Genomic DNA, 14,140 nt, shown 5'->3' with positions numbered 1-14,140 from the left:
TACCTAATATTATCCATACCCAAGTTCACATGTGAGAGTGTGTATGACAAACTACACAAATTAGGCCAGGACCAGTCCTGACCCACTTTTGTGTTCAACCAGTTTTCTTCTGAACCAGCCCTCCTGGTCCAAAAGAAAGCTGGTGTAGATACCATATTTTGACCAATAAAAATAGAATCAGATCTAACCCTCTTTCTTGTCAAACAAAAAATCTTTCAGAACTGGGTCAAACCTTCTTAATTACTCGGTCCATAAATCTCAATACGATATAGAGTAGATATGCACATATAACACCATTAGCATTGGGTCCAAACCTTCACAATTACTCAGTCCATCAATCTTTTCATAGCCGAGGAACATGTTGCACCATAAAGAAACAGACTAATGTCTTTGTCAAAATCATGTAGGTCCACTAAATTCACAAGCATCACACAATTGGAACTATGCCAAAAAAAAAGGGCTTGGGCATCAAATAGCCAAAAGAATGATGATATCTATAACTCAAGCATGTAAAATTTACAAAGGAATTTGAATAACACTCGTAATGATGATACCTAAACCCCTCTATCTCCTCACTCCCAAAATATTATTTCACCTTGCTCCCCAACCAATCCCAAGTCCTTGAGCCTTCTTTCCTGGTAGTATTCCAGCTCATCCAATTCCAACTCCCTCCCTCTGAAGATTTCATCAATTTGATGGAGTACTTTCTTCTCCCCAACTCTTATGCCTACCGCCATCTTAAGTCTTGGTTCCATATGTCCCCCTTCCATAAGCTTTTCATCCTGCAAATTACATCATTTGTTACTCTGAAAAATTAACACACATTAAAACAAGAGGAACTTGAATAGTTGAAGCTTTTATCGGATAGCTACACATCTCAGATGCTACGAACTTAATTAGACGAGGGGAGCTCTAACTAGGAGAGGTTGCCAGATATCTACCTTCCAATTCTAAGGATAATTTTACACCCCTGTACCTGGTGTGGTGTTGTAAAATTTCACAGGTGAGCCTAAGGTCTGTGCATCTACATGGATAACCCTACGGTTCTTGATTGGGATTACACGGGTAACCCTAATGAACATAATCTTAGGTAACTCAGGGTTTACTTGTGTATCTCAATCAGTAATCTCAAGGGTTGGTTATTCGTGTAGATACATTAATCTCAGGTCACCCGTAACAACACCAAACGGCATGGCACGAAGATGTAAATAAAGCACGGAACATGTGAATATAACCACATCAATACTATCTTCTTCTTGTACGTTAATATCACTGATATTCAAATATATTTCCTCCTCTTCGAAGCAAATAAAATCCAGTCTCATTAGACAAAAAAGACAAAATATCCAACCAAGACAACAACATGTAGGAAAAGTTTCAATTTACTACGCATAGCAGTTTGCTTAAGGTAGAGAGAGAAGGCAAGAAAAAAAATTACCTCGTCAATTGTAGTGTGGTAAGCAGATAGGGCAGTTTTACATGCGTTTCTAACAACGCAGCAAATCATCTCTTCGTTGGCACGGCTCACGGGCAATTCAAGATGGCCCCAAACTTTATTTCTGAAAATTGATTCCAAAAGAAAAGCATCGGTCCCTCCGAGTGATACCAACCGCAAGTATTGGAGCATTGATTGTGGAAGTGAGCAACCTAGAACAATGTCAAAATATGCAGTTTCTCCCAAACCATTTAACTCCGCAATGTCTAATTTGTCTCCATAAAATGGATCTGATTCAGCAATTTCCAGAGTCAACGTATATGCATTCCGATCAGAGTTTGATTCAATGAATCCGTAATCAAGAGCCAGTTCAGCGTTGCTCTTTTCTACATCATACTGTATATATACCTGAGAAATTTTCAATTTAGAGAATATATGACTAATTTAAGAGTTATTGGTGCATGATATTAAAATTTTCCAACTAATTAAATAATGATAAACGAAGTTATCAGGAGTTCACCTGCTGACCGGCCTTGACAGAGACAGGAGTCCACAAAGAGAATACAAGTTCCTTGGAGAATAGGCCCTTTCCTTTGATCTCCCATGAAGGTTCCTCTAAAGTGATACTTGGATTGTGGTTAACCTGAACCAGACGCACCAAATATAATAAAATTGGGATTTATGGAAAATTCTAATTTCAACTTAAAGAAGAAAAGCACTTATTAGTATCAATAACACCAGTACTATATGCTAAAGGCTATGGCTAGCAGATAGAAAGAAATTTTTTTTTTTTCAACAATGGCTCACTAGCATGGAATGGAGGCTTATAGAATGGGAGATGAAAAGGTTCATAATAACTTCCCAATCCTCACTTCCTCCAATTTTAATTATAAATAAGCGTCAGGTTTCATATCCTAGAGTTACCCGTGTATGACTATTTTTAACTCCCTAGTTTTCGAAAGTAAAGATTAATGTTCAAATTCAAAATCAAAGAAAACAAATTGGTATCTATCTGGGTCTGAGCAAAAGGAAGCGAGAGCATAACCAAAACCATCTTTACGAAATTGTACCCAAAACTATGTGAATCTTATGGTCAGCTAGGATAAATAGATCGAAATTGCTACACAGAATAACCCATCCATTCTCATATTTGGTATTCGATTAATCACTTTTGGAGTCATCATTGTCAAAACCCCTCCCGACTCTTGTGCTTTTCACGAGTGATCAATCTCGTCAGACTAACTAGCAGTTGTCATCCAAGTGAACGTTTTCCCAAGAGACACCCTTGCTTAGCTTGGGATCACAACAGTCCGCTAGTATAATAATATAAGTGTACTAGTATCAACTACTCTAATGCAACATGCAAAAGAACGCAACTGAAATGAGCCAAGCACTTAAAAATAAAAATCATATCCGCAACGAATTCTTTAAAATTTCCTAGCTTCCAAAAGAATCTTATCGTGACATTATGGCTCACTACCATATAGATAATCATTTTAGAACACATGAAATCGAGGTTATCTGAATTTTTCCCAGAAAGAATTCTTTTGAAATACGGTGTATAACTTTGGCATACAACAATTTGGGTCTAGAAATAAAATGAATTTTTTGTACCCGAGTCCAAAAGCAATTTGGGAGTGGGGTGGGTTTAAAATAAATCAGGGTAATACTTTGGGTTCATAAACAAAAAAGCATATGTTAAGTTTCTCCTATTGGATAATAAACGTTAAATATTCAAATTTCCAAGATACTAAAAGAAGAATATTCCTTTCGTTGACCTAAAGGTTATTTATCTACGTATAAGAGGAAGAGATGAGTAAGAGCACAATAAAAACTATTTTTTTTATCAAGCTTTACCTAAAAACAAAGTAAATCTTACAAGGTCAGCTAGGGGAATTAGAACAAGATTTTCACCCCGAAGACCCGAAAATGCCCTTGATCTGAGTACTCCAAACGCCCATAGGAAATCTGTGAAGGTGATGACCGATGGGAAGAGATGTTGATTAGGAACTATGATTTCATCTTCCACTTTGATGAATTCGCCTTGGACATACTCTTTGACACCCTCCGTTGTGCTTAACAATTGAGTTCCTTCAAAAAATATGACAAAGACCAAATATGTTACAGGAAAAACTGCATTGTTCTATGAAAATCATGGATCTAATAATAACAAAAAATTTAACAGAATTCCATCCTGCAATTTGGCGGGTAACATTTTGCAAAAAATATCCTAAATAACCCATTTTAGCAGTGTGTTTTTCTAGCCTTGTTCTTACCTTATATCAATTGGACTGTTTGAATGATTGTTACTGTTGCCCTGTTTAGAATTAAGTAGATTGTGTTCGACACAAGCGAAGAAGATCTACTCGCGTTTGAGGATGCATGCCCAGTCTTCATCTGAAGGGAATGCAGCAATCTAGCTCATGTTTTAGTCAAATATGGACTTTCACTTGATACACTAGGCTCATGGTTTGATAACTACCTCGAGAATGTAGCCCAGCTGGCTTTTGCTGATTTAATTCGATTGAAAATACAAGTTCTTTTATTAAAAAAAGAAAAAGTTTAAATCGTTTATCAAATTTAACAGATGAAAAGGATATATAACTACTCGTTTACGAAGTTCGTATTTAAGTAATCCTATTTTAGGGATATTTTGATGTTAGTCCCTTAAATCTGTCGTATTTTGGGATTAATACACCAAATCATTGAAAATTGCTGTTAGGTCCCCCAGTTCCAAAGTTACCTTGAAATTAGCCCGTCAAGTCATTGAAACTGCCGTTAGGTCTCCCAGTTCCTAAGTTATTTCAAGATTAGTTCTTCAAATTATTGAAATTGCTATTAGGTCCCTTAGCTCTTAAGTTAATACTGGAATTAGCCCCTCCAATTAAGAGTAGAAGTTTGAATAAAAAAAGAATCTTACGGGAAATTGGTAAGAAGAAGAATGAAGCTAACCTTGTATCTCAAACAGCTCCTCCTCCGACCTGCACGCAGGATCATGAAATGGGAAATTCAGAGAGGGAAAATAGAAGGACGAAGAAATTTTCTTTTTAAACTCATTCCAACTTTTATTTTTAAAAACCGACCCACTCCCATTTTTATTACAGAAATCGACTCATTACGTGATCAAAATGCTGACGTGGCCACGAAATGGGTCGATTTTTTTTAATCTCGCCTCTAAATAGTCGAGTTTGACAACCCCGACTATTTAGCTATTGTATAAGCTAATTTAGTCGGGGTTCGAAACCCCGACTAATTTAACACACTCTTTAATTGATCGGGGTTGGGAACCTTGTCCAATTCGAAAGACCTTTTCGAAATGGTCGGGGTTGGAAACCCCGTCCATTTAGCCGAGACTTGTCCCTAGCGGACGAGTCGAGCTGGAAATGGCTAAGGGACCAAATAGTCGGGGTTGACAACCCTAACTATTTGGCCCCTAGGCCCGCCCCTATATAAACCGTCGGGGTTGGCAACTCCGACTATTTGGTCCTTGGGCTCGACCCCTATAAAAACCCCCAATCGTTCTCCCCACCTCCCCACCTCATTCCCAGCAGCCCCAAAACACTCACAACCCTCAAACTTTCTTTCCAAACCCATATTTATCACAAATCTTGGATTCAAACTCAATTTTCAACCGAATTTCATCGTGAAGCTTCTGAGTGGTAATTTTTCAACATTCTCTCCTCTTTTAACATGTAGAAATCTAGGGTTTTTTCTTAAAAACGAATTTTTCTACATTCTCTCCTTTATTTGTAGTTAAAATTAAACATTTAGGGCATAGAATACTCAAATTTAGGGTTTAGAATTTGGAGGTCAATTTTAGGGTTTAAGATTTAGGGGTTTAGGGTTGTAGTTTGGGGTTTAGGGTTGTAATTGATAATCTTTTTAAATATTTTTGCATTTAAATGATATAATTTTCTTTTTCATAGGTTGAATAATATGATTTTTATTGCTTGCTCTTATAGTGAAAATTTTAATTATGGAATAAATAATATGCCAATATATGTCGGAGGGGAGACAACGTCGTTAATGATCTCGGAATCATATAGTTACCTTGACTTGGTTAATGAATTACATCGAGTTACGGCAATTGACCCACGAGAGTACCGACTAAAAATAATATGCAATTGGCCCATAACTTTTGATAGAATGTCCGCAGTTGAGATCTCAAACGATCATCATATGAATATTATGTTTAATTTGAGCAAACCACAACCAACGATAGAATTGTTTATTGAAAAGTTGCTACATAGTTCGTGCTAAATATTCAACCCTCCAGGAGAATTCTCACGCATGAAAACTATTTTTTTTATCAAGCTTTACCTAAAAACAAAGTAAATCTTACAAGGTCAGCTAGGGGAATTAGAACAAGATTTTCACCCCGAAGACCCGAAAATGCCCTTGATCTGAGTACTCCAAACGCCCATAGGAAATCTGTGAAGGTGATGACCGATGGGAAGAGATGTTGATTAGGAACTATGATTTCATCTTCCACTTTGATGAATTCGCCTTGGACATACTCTTTGACACCCTCCGTTGTGCTTAACAATTGAGTTCCTTCAAAAAATATGACAAAGACCAAATATGTTACAGGAAAAACTGCATTGTTCTATGAAAATCATGGATCTAATAATAACAAAAAATTTAACAGAATTCCATCCTGCAATTTGGCGGGTAACATTTTGCAAAAAATATCCTAAATAACCCATTTTAGCAGTGTGTTTTTCTAGCCTTGTTCTTACCTTATATCAATTGGACTGTTTGAATGATTGTTACTGTTGCCCTGTTTAGAATTAAGTAGATTGTGTTCGACACAAGCGAAGAAGATCTACTCGCGTTTGAGGATGCATGCCCAGTCTTCATCTGAAGGGAATGCAGCAATCTAGCTCATGTTTTAGTCAAATATGGACTTTCACTTGATACACTAGGCTCATGGTTTGATAACTACCTCGAGAATGTAGCCCAGCTGGCTTTTGCTGATTTAATTCGATTGAAAATACAAGTTCTTTTATTAAAAAAAGAAAAAGTTTAAATCGTTTATCAAATTTAACAGATGAAAAGGATATATAACTACTCGTTTACGAAGTTCGTATTTAAGTAATCCTATTTTAGGGATATTTTGATGTTAGTCCCTTAAATCTGTCGTATTTTGGGATTAATACACCAAATCATTGAAAATTGCTGTTAGGTCCCCCAGTTCCAAAGTTACCTTGAAATTAGCCCGTCAAGTCATTGAAACTGCCGTTAGGTCTCCCAGTTCCTAAGTTATTTCAAGATTAGTTCTTCAAATTATTGAAATTGCTATTAGGTCCCTTAGCTCTTAAGTTAATACTGGAATTAGCCCCTCCAATTAAGAGTAGAAGTTTGAATAAAAAAAGAATCTTACGGGAAATTGGTAAGAAGAAGAATGAAGCTAACCTTGTATCTCAAACAGCTCCTCCTCCGACCTGCACGCAGGATCATGAAATGGGAAATTCAGAGAGGGAAAATAGAAGGACGAAGAAATTTTCTTTTTAAACTCATTCCAACTTTTATTTTTAAAAACCGACCCACTCCCATTTTTATTACAGAAATCGACTCATTACGTGATCAAAATGCTGACGTGGCCACGAAATGGGTCGATTTTTTTTAATCTCGCCTCTAAATAGTCGAGTTTGACAACCCCGACTATTTAGCTATTCCTCCACAAAAAACTCTCAGCCCTCAAACTTTCTTCCCCAAACCCTTATTTTGATTTCAACCTCAATTTTCAGCCGAATTTCATCGTGAAGCTTCTAAATGGTAATTTCTCTATATTCTCTCCTCTTTTAACATGTAAAAATCTAGGGTTTTTTCTCAAAAACGAATTTCTAGCGTTTGAACTCTATTTGTAGTGGTTTATTTCGAAAATTTATTCTTGTTGCGGTTGAAATTAAACATTTAGGGCATAGAATACATAATTTTAGGGTTTAGGATTTGGGAGTTAATTTTAGGGTTTAGGAGTTGGGGGTTTAGGGTTGTAATTGGGATTTAGGGTTGTAATTTGGGGTTTAGGGTTGTAATTGATAATATTTTTAAAAATTTTTGTATTTAAATGATATTTTTTTTTTTGCATAGGTTAAACAATATGATTTTTATTGCTTGCTCTTATGGTGAAAAAATTAATTATGAAATGAATAATATGTCAACGGGGTGACAATCCCGTTAATGATATCGGAATCATATAGTTACCTTGACTTGGTTAATGAATTACATCGAGTTACGGCAATTGACCCACGAGAGTACCGACTAAAAATAATATGCAATTGGCCCATAACTTTTGATAGAATGTCCGCAGTTGAGATCTCAAACGATCATCATATGAATATTATGTTTAATTTGAGCAAACCACAACCAACGATAGAATTGTTTATTGAAAAGTTGCTACATAGTTCGTGCTAAATATTCAACCCTCCAGGAGAATTCTCACGCATGCTAGATTTAGGAGTTGAGTCTGATGGTTTTCTTTCTTCTTCAAGTGAAATGATGCGGACTCAATTTTAATATCACAGTGGTGCACCTTCATTCGGTGGAACGTCAAATGTCATGAACAATGAAGTCTTTTATGAAAATTTGAGGCCGTTAAGAGGGGTAACAATTGAAGAGGATGAAAGAAGGAACGCCTCTGAAGGTGAAGATGAAGATAGTACACCAATTGACAGCATGTAATTTATGAGTGAAGATGATGAAGAGAATCAGGATTGGCCCGATGAACCTTATGTTAATAATGAATATGTTGAGTACGAAGAACCAGCCCCCGACGAGTTTGAAAATGACGAGTGGAATCGTTCTTCCACAGTACAAGATATGCGCATTGGCGAAAGTTCATCTCATAGAGAAGATGACGAGGTCCTTTTCCGAGTTGATGATTTATTCGAGACTAAAGACCAATTAGTTGATGCTATTCGTGATTACTCAATCAAAAAAATGGTCAAATTCAAGCAAATTAAAAGCAATCGCACAAGTTATGAGGCAATCTGTTTTATGAATACACAAAGGCAAGGTCGGGCAGAGGGAAATGAAGCTGATTACGTATGTCCTTGGAAGTTATATGCATTTACCGGAAAGAAACATAATGGATATTTTAGGATCACAGAATACTGCGATGTTCACACATGTAACAATCTAATATTCGAGAAAGATCACAGTGGTGCTTCTGCCTCCTACATAGCTCGGTTGATTATGTCAAAATTAAAGAAACAACTTGAACTAAGGCCCGATAATATAATTGATAGAGTGTTACATACGAAGTTCATTGAAATATCGTATAGTAAAGTGTGGAATGCAAGGAAAATTACGATGACAAAAATATTTGGTGATTGGGAGAAGTCTTACGCGACACTACCTTAATATCTTGATGCGATCAAAAGAAGCAATCTTGGATCTGAATACAAACTCATAACCAAAGAGATCAATCCGGAAGTTCATCAATTCACCTCTGTATTTTGGGTATTTGGTCCTTCGATCGAGGGATTTAAATTTTATCGGTCAGTTCTTAGCATTGATGGCACACACTTATACAGTAAATATAAGGGTGTATTGCTTATCGCTACAGGAGTAGATGCAGATGATGACTTATTTCCTTTGGCCTTCGTAGTTGTGGAGGTCGAGAACAGTGAAAATTAGAAGTGATTTTTTTCTTGCATTCAATTATATATTTTTAATGTGTTGCCTCCTAGAAAAATTACTTTTATATCCGATAGGATGAAAGATATTCCAAGAGCATTGTACAGGAGATTTAGCTCTCATCACAATCACCGCTATTGCTTACGATACATTAGAGCTAATTTTAAAAAGTGCTTTGGCCAGATACATTTACAAAACCTTCTTTGGCAAGCGAGTGTTACACCCGAAACGTGTGTATGATTGGATACATGATCAAATCAAGGCAACATCTCAAGCTGCACATTACTGGATTGAGAGTAGTTTGGGAAGTGATTACGTCGACCGATTGGCACTAAGTAAAGATGAAGGGAATCACTATTGCATGATGACAACTAATTATTCTGAAAGTTTGAACGGTGTACTTAAGGGGGCTCGAGCAATGCCCATACAGGCGTTGGTTGCGAGGACATTTTATAGACTAAATCATTATTTTGTCAAACGGCAAGAAGATGGAGCAAAGTGGGGGACATTGTTGACACCAAAAAATAAAGAGATTGTAGGAGCTCGTGTCAAGCAGGCGAGATTGACTAAGATTGTTAGATTTACTATAGATGAATGACAGGTTAAAGACAATCACAGGCATAATTACACCGTTAATTTACGAGGGACAATGCGCATGCACATACCAGAATTGTAAAAATTACCATGTTCACATGTTATAGCGGTTACGACCAAGCAATTTAGGGGGTGCAAATACATCGTATTACACATACGCTTCTGAGTGGTATCAATCAAGCCACTATAGAGATTTATACAATTAGTGTTTTCATCCCATTATAGATAGTCGTTACTGGCCACCCTATAACGGGCTGCATGTGTTACCTCCTGAATATAAGAGATAAGCCGGACACCCGAAATAACACGCATAAAAGGTACGATGGATGAAGGTCGGGAAAGAGCTCCAAAAAAAAGGTGTGGATATTGCAGTCAACCGGGTCACAGGAGATCTCATTGTCCCACCAATCCAAATAAATAGCAATTAATGTGTACATTTTATTTAATTTTTAATTTTATTCCACTTTATTTATAAGTCAATGATTATATACGAAATCTGTACTTTTATTCTACTTTTATTTTTGCATACGTTATAGCACTCACACATTTATATCATCATATGTGCAGATATGGAGGCGGGTCCATTGACGTATGAGGTCCTTTATGACCAAGATCGACATCGATCCGCGAAGATAGACTTTGGGGAGGTAAATTACATTGGTAGTTGTAAATTATATTTTCAATCATATCAATTATTCTAAGTTATTGATTGTTACTGAACATTTGCATTGTTTAATGTATGCAGGCCCCGAGCATTACTATCGTTGATCATACTCGTGCACATTCGAGTTGGGACTTGACGGACCCATAGGTCCAATTTTATGTCCGTCAAGCAGGCTTCTTTGAGTGCTCACAAATTAAATGGGAGAGACTTGATTGAGCTCCCTTGACGGTATTGATTGAATGGAGGCCCGAGACAAATACATTCCACCTGCGCCAAGGAGAATCGACGAATCATTGCAGGATATTAGGGTTTTGCTTGGACTCAGAGTGGATGGAGATGTTATCACGGGTAGCGACGACTTTAACTGGGTAGGGAAGTGCGAAGAATTGTTGGATTCCTCACATGAAGGGTGATAAGATCAAGCTTGAATGGTTGAGAAACAATTACATGAATGTATCGGTCGATGCGACCGAGAAGATCATCAAGATGTATGCCCGTGCATACATACTTCATATGATCGGTACTATTCTTTTTCCGGATTCCACGAAGGATTCGATGCAAGTGAGATGGTTGCCACTCCTGGAGGATCTTGAGGGTTGTGGAGAATTATCATGGGGGAGTGTCGTGTTAGCGTATCTGTATAGGGAGATGACCAAAATGGTACTTGTTTAAAACAAAGAATTCAAGGGTTGTCTCACTCTGCTACATATATGGTCTTTGGAGAGATTGCATTTGGGTTGCCCAGATTTGAGGGAGACCCGTGCTCTCGATGACCATATTCCGTTAGGCTGCAGGTATTACTAAGTTATTTTGTAAGACATATGATTACATGTAATTTTATACATTTATTTTAATCTATACTAACCCATTGTATATAAAATAAATGGAATGTGTCCAGATCTTGGCATACCTCACCAAAGGGCCATGAAAACTTCTACAGGAACAAGCTTGATCAAATGGAGGATGAACAAGTATTAAATCATAATATCTAAATATATTCAATCATTACATCATTTATTACTAATATCTGCTTTACTTAATCTTTTTATAGGTCAAGTGGATGCCATATGAACTAGTTTTGAAGTCACTACCAGATATTTGCAGGGAATGTGAGGATGTATGGCGTGTTGGCGTCCCAATCATATGTTTTGAGATTGTAGAGATGCATGTGCCCGACCGTGTGCTCCGATAATTTGGACTGCAACAACATATTCTGAACCATGTGGAGAGAATAGAGCGAAATTCTAGAAAATGTGCACATCATGCAAATTGGGAATATATTCCCCATGCTTACATCGAGAGGTGGGAGTTGAGGGAGGAACAAGTAGTGATGGAGAGGGCTGACGTACCTGACCTAGGTATGTATTTGCGGTGGTATTGGGGGATTACTCGCCGGTGAATATTTTAGGAGAACAAAGTCCCTAAGAAGTACATACCAAGAGGCCAGTTGAGAGAGAGTTGGTAAGTGTATAAGCAAAATATACAGTTATTTTGTGAGTTTTTTTTTATTATCATCCACTTGATAATAATTTTATTTCGGTTTTTATCTTATAGGTACAAGAGCTCGAAGAGCTTTCTACTATGGCGCATGATGCATTGCGAACGACGTTCCTTCGCATGATAAAAAATATTTGGTTCGCTCTTTAGAGGACGCGTAATGCAAGACGTGATGGACGCGAGGAGTGACCAATTGAGTACAGGCGTCGACGGTTTCGAGGACACACAGGGCAGGCTCAAGCCGTGCACATGATGAAGCTGACAGCTCACAGCAGGCTCAAGCTGAATGTTCACAGCCGGTTCGAGTCGACGAGGATGTCATGCACTCCTAACTTCACACACAACCGAACGAGGATCTCATCCGAGCTCACATCGAAGGTGAACGGGGAAGGGGGAGAGGAAGAGGGAGAGGGAGCGGGAGAGGAAGATGAAAGGGAGTTATAAATATTTGTTAAGTTTCGATATACTTGATAGGATTTTTTGCGTTTGAAACTGAATATTATGTATCCGAAGTTTCGATATACTTGATAGGATTTTTTGCGTTTGAAACTGAATATTATGTATCCGATTGAGTATTGATTATTAGTATGTGAATTGCATGGTATGTATCGTTTGAAACTGAATATTATGTATCCGATTGAGTATTGATTATTAGTATGTGAATTGCATGGTATGTATCCGATTGATGGAATTTTAGTAAGTGAAATGAATGTTTGCGATTATGAATTGGTATGTGTGTTATCTGTGATTGTGATTGTATTGTAGATTGATAAATGTGTACCATTAGTTAGTGGATTGATATGTACTAACAGGAGTTTGATTTTCTAGCTGAAAGTGAACAGGAAGAGCTCTGCAAAATAGTCGGGGTTGGAAACCCCGACCACTTTGTGCACCTATACAAAATGGTCGGGGTTCCCAACCCCGATCATTTTGCCTTAGCCAACTCTCACGTATTTTGCTTTAAAAGTCTCTGCTAAATGGTCGGGGTTGGGAACCCCGGCCATTTTGGAAAAAGCTTTCAAATTGATCGGGGTTTCCAACCCCGACCAATTAGACAGTGTGCTAAATTAGTCGGGGTTGTCAACCCCGACTAATTTAGGTTGTATATTAGTCAGGGCGTGCAAAATAGTCGGGGTTGCCAACCCCGACTATTTAGAGGCGAGATTAAAAAAAATCGACCCATTTCGTGGCCATGATGCTGATGTGGCTACGAAATGGGTCGATTTTTGTAATTAAAATAAGAATGGATCGGTTTTTAATAAATAAAAGTTGGAATGGGTTTAATTCGAAAATTTCTTCCCGAAGGAACTAACTTTAATCTAGCTGGTGGTCGGGCCCCCTTTTTTTTTTAGAGGGAAGAAGATCAGAGCTATCACCAGAAAATGGGGGAGTCAGTGGAGTCGGGGAGAATGCGGAGGTAAGGGAACCAAGGGGAGGAAGAGCCCAGCGCCCTTTCCCGGAGGAGGAAGAGTGCGATGGAGACCCAAGCCCGGCATAGTGGGCCCACCTCGGAGCCCCGCCACCGTCCTTCGGGACTGATCCACAGGCTCCTTGGGAATTCCTCTAGGGAACCTCGTTCTCGCCACGTCCTTCCAGGGCCAGCAGCCCAGGCCTCCGGACGAGACCCAGGGCCGCGACGGGCGGGGTGGGCCCCCCGCTCCCGTCTCGCGGCCCAGCGCCCAGAAGTCGGCCGCTGCGACTGTAGTGACGAAGCAGCTGCGTCTGTCCGCTTTCTTCTCCTTCTTCTTCTTGTAGCGATGCTGCTCTGATGAGATTAATATTCCATTTAATCTAATTCGGACGAATCACGGTTGAAGAGCGTTTTTTTCCATTTAAAAGAGAGAAGGAAAAAATATATATAGTTCGGTTTCAGTTTAAAAGCTTGGAGATCTCACCTTCCATCGGGGCGTCGGAGAGAGAGAAAGCGTCGTCGGCTCGGCGGGAGAGCGAGGAGCATCGCGCGCGAGGGAGGGAGAGAGCGGCGATTGGAATTGAGTTTGAGGATAAGAGCTTACTTGGGCTGCATAAATTTTCAAAACCATCCCTTTTTAAAATTTATTTATAAAAAACGACCTATTTCAATTTTAATTACACAAACAGAACCAGTTGGATGAAACTGGGTCTGTTTTTAAAAAAAAAAAATTCAAACTTCACGGGAGTTGAACTCCCGTGAAGTTTGAATTTTTTTTTTCAAAAACAGACCCAGTTTCATCCAACTGGGTATGTTTTTGTAATTAAAGTTGAAAAGGGTCTTTTTTTGGGAATAAATTTTAAAACCGGATGGTTTTGAAAATTTGTCCTACTTGGGC

At 38.3% G+C, this 14,140-nt stretch overlaps 1 protein-coding gene across 1 annotated transcript; it reads right to left on the bottom strand.

Moving 5' to 3' along the window:
* LOC109826056 (fructose-bisphosphate aldolase-lysine N-methyltransferase, chloroplastic) lies at window positions 360-13,803 on the bottom strand. Its single transcript, XM_020393010.1, has 6 exons — window positions 13,727-13,803; window positions 6,851-6,879; window positions 5,778-5,989; window positions 1,956-2,078; window positions 1,439-1,843; window positions 360-782 (listed from the first exon to the last, which is right to left on the bottom strand). The coding sequence occupies exons 1-6, from the start codon at window positions 13,786-13,788 to the stop codon at window positions 573-575; spliced, it is 1,041 nt and encodes a 346-aa protein (XP_020248599.1). The 5' UTR covers window positions 13,789-13,803; the 3' UTR covers window positions 360-572.

Source organism: Asparagus officinalis, chromosome 1 (assembly GCF_001876935.1).
Source record: "Asparagus officinalis chromosome 1, Aspof.V1, whole genome shotgun sequence".
In the NCBI taxonomy this organism is placed as follows: Eukaryota; Viridiplantae; Streptophyta; class Magnoliopsida; order Asparagales; family Asparagaceae; genus Asparagus; species Asparagus officinalis.
This window is presented reverse-complemented; position numbering and strand designations above follow the sequence as displayed.

What these genes read in the sequence shown, in the direction of transcription:
- LOC109826056 (XM_020393010.1), bottom strand. Translation starts at nt 13,788, where the DNA reads ATGCTCCTCGCTCTCCCGCCGAGCCGACGACGCTTTCTCTCTCTCCGA. An exon ending in GGAGCTGTTTGAGATACAAG is followed by an intron (nt 5,990 to 6,850) that starts GTTAGCTTCATT and finishes TATTTTTTGAAG; the next exon opens with GAACTCAATTGTTAAGCACA. An exon ending in ACCACACTACAATTGACGAG is followed by an intron (nt 783 to 1,438) that starts GTAATTTTTTTT and finishes TGTAATTTGCAG; the next exon opens with GATGAAAAGCTTATGGAAGG.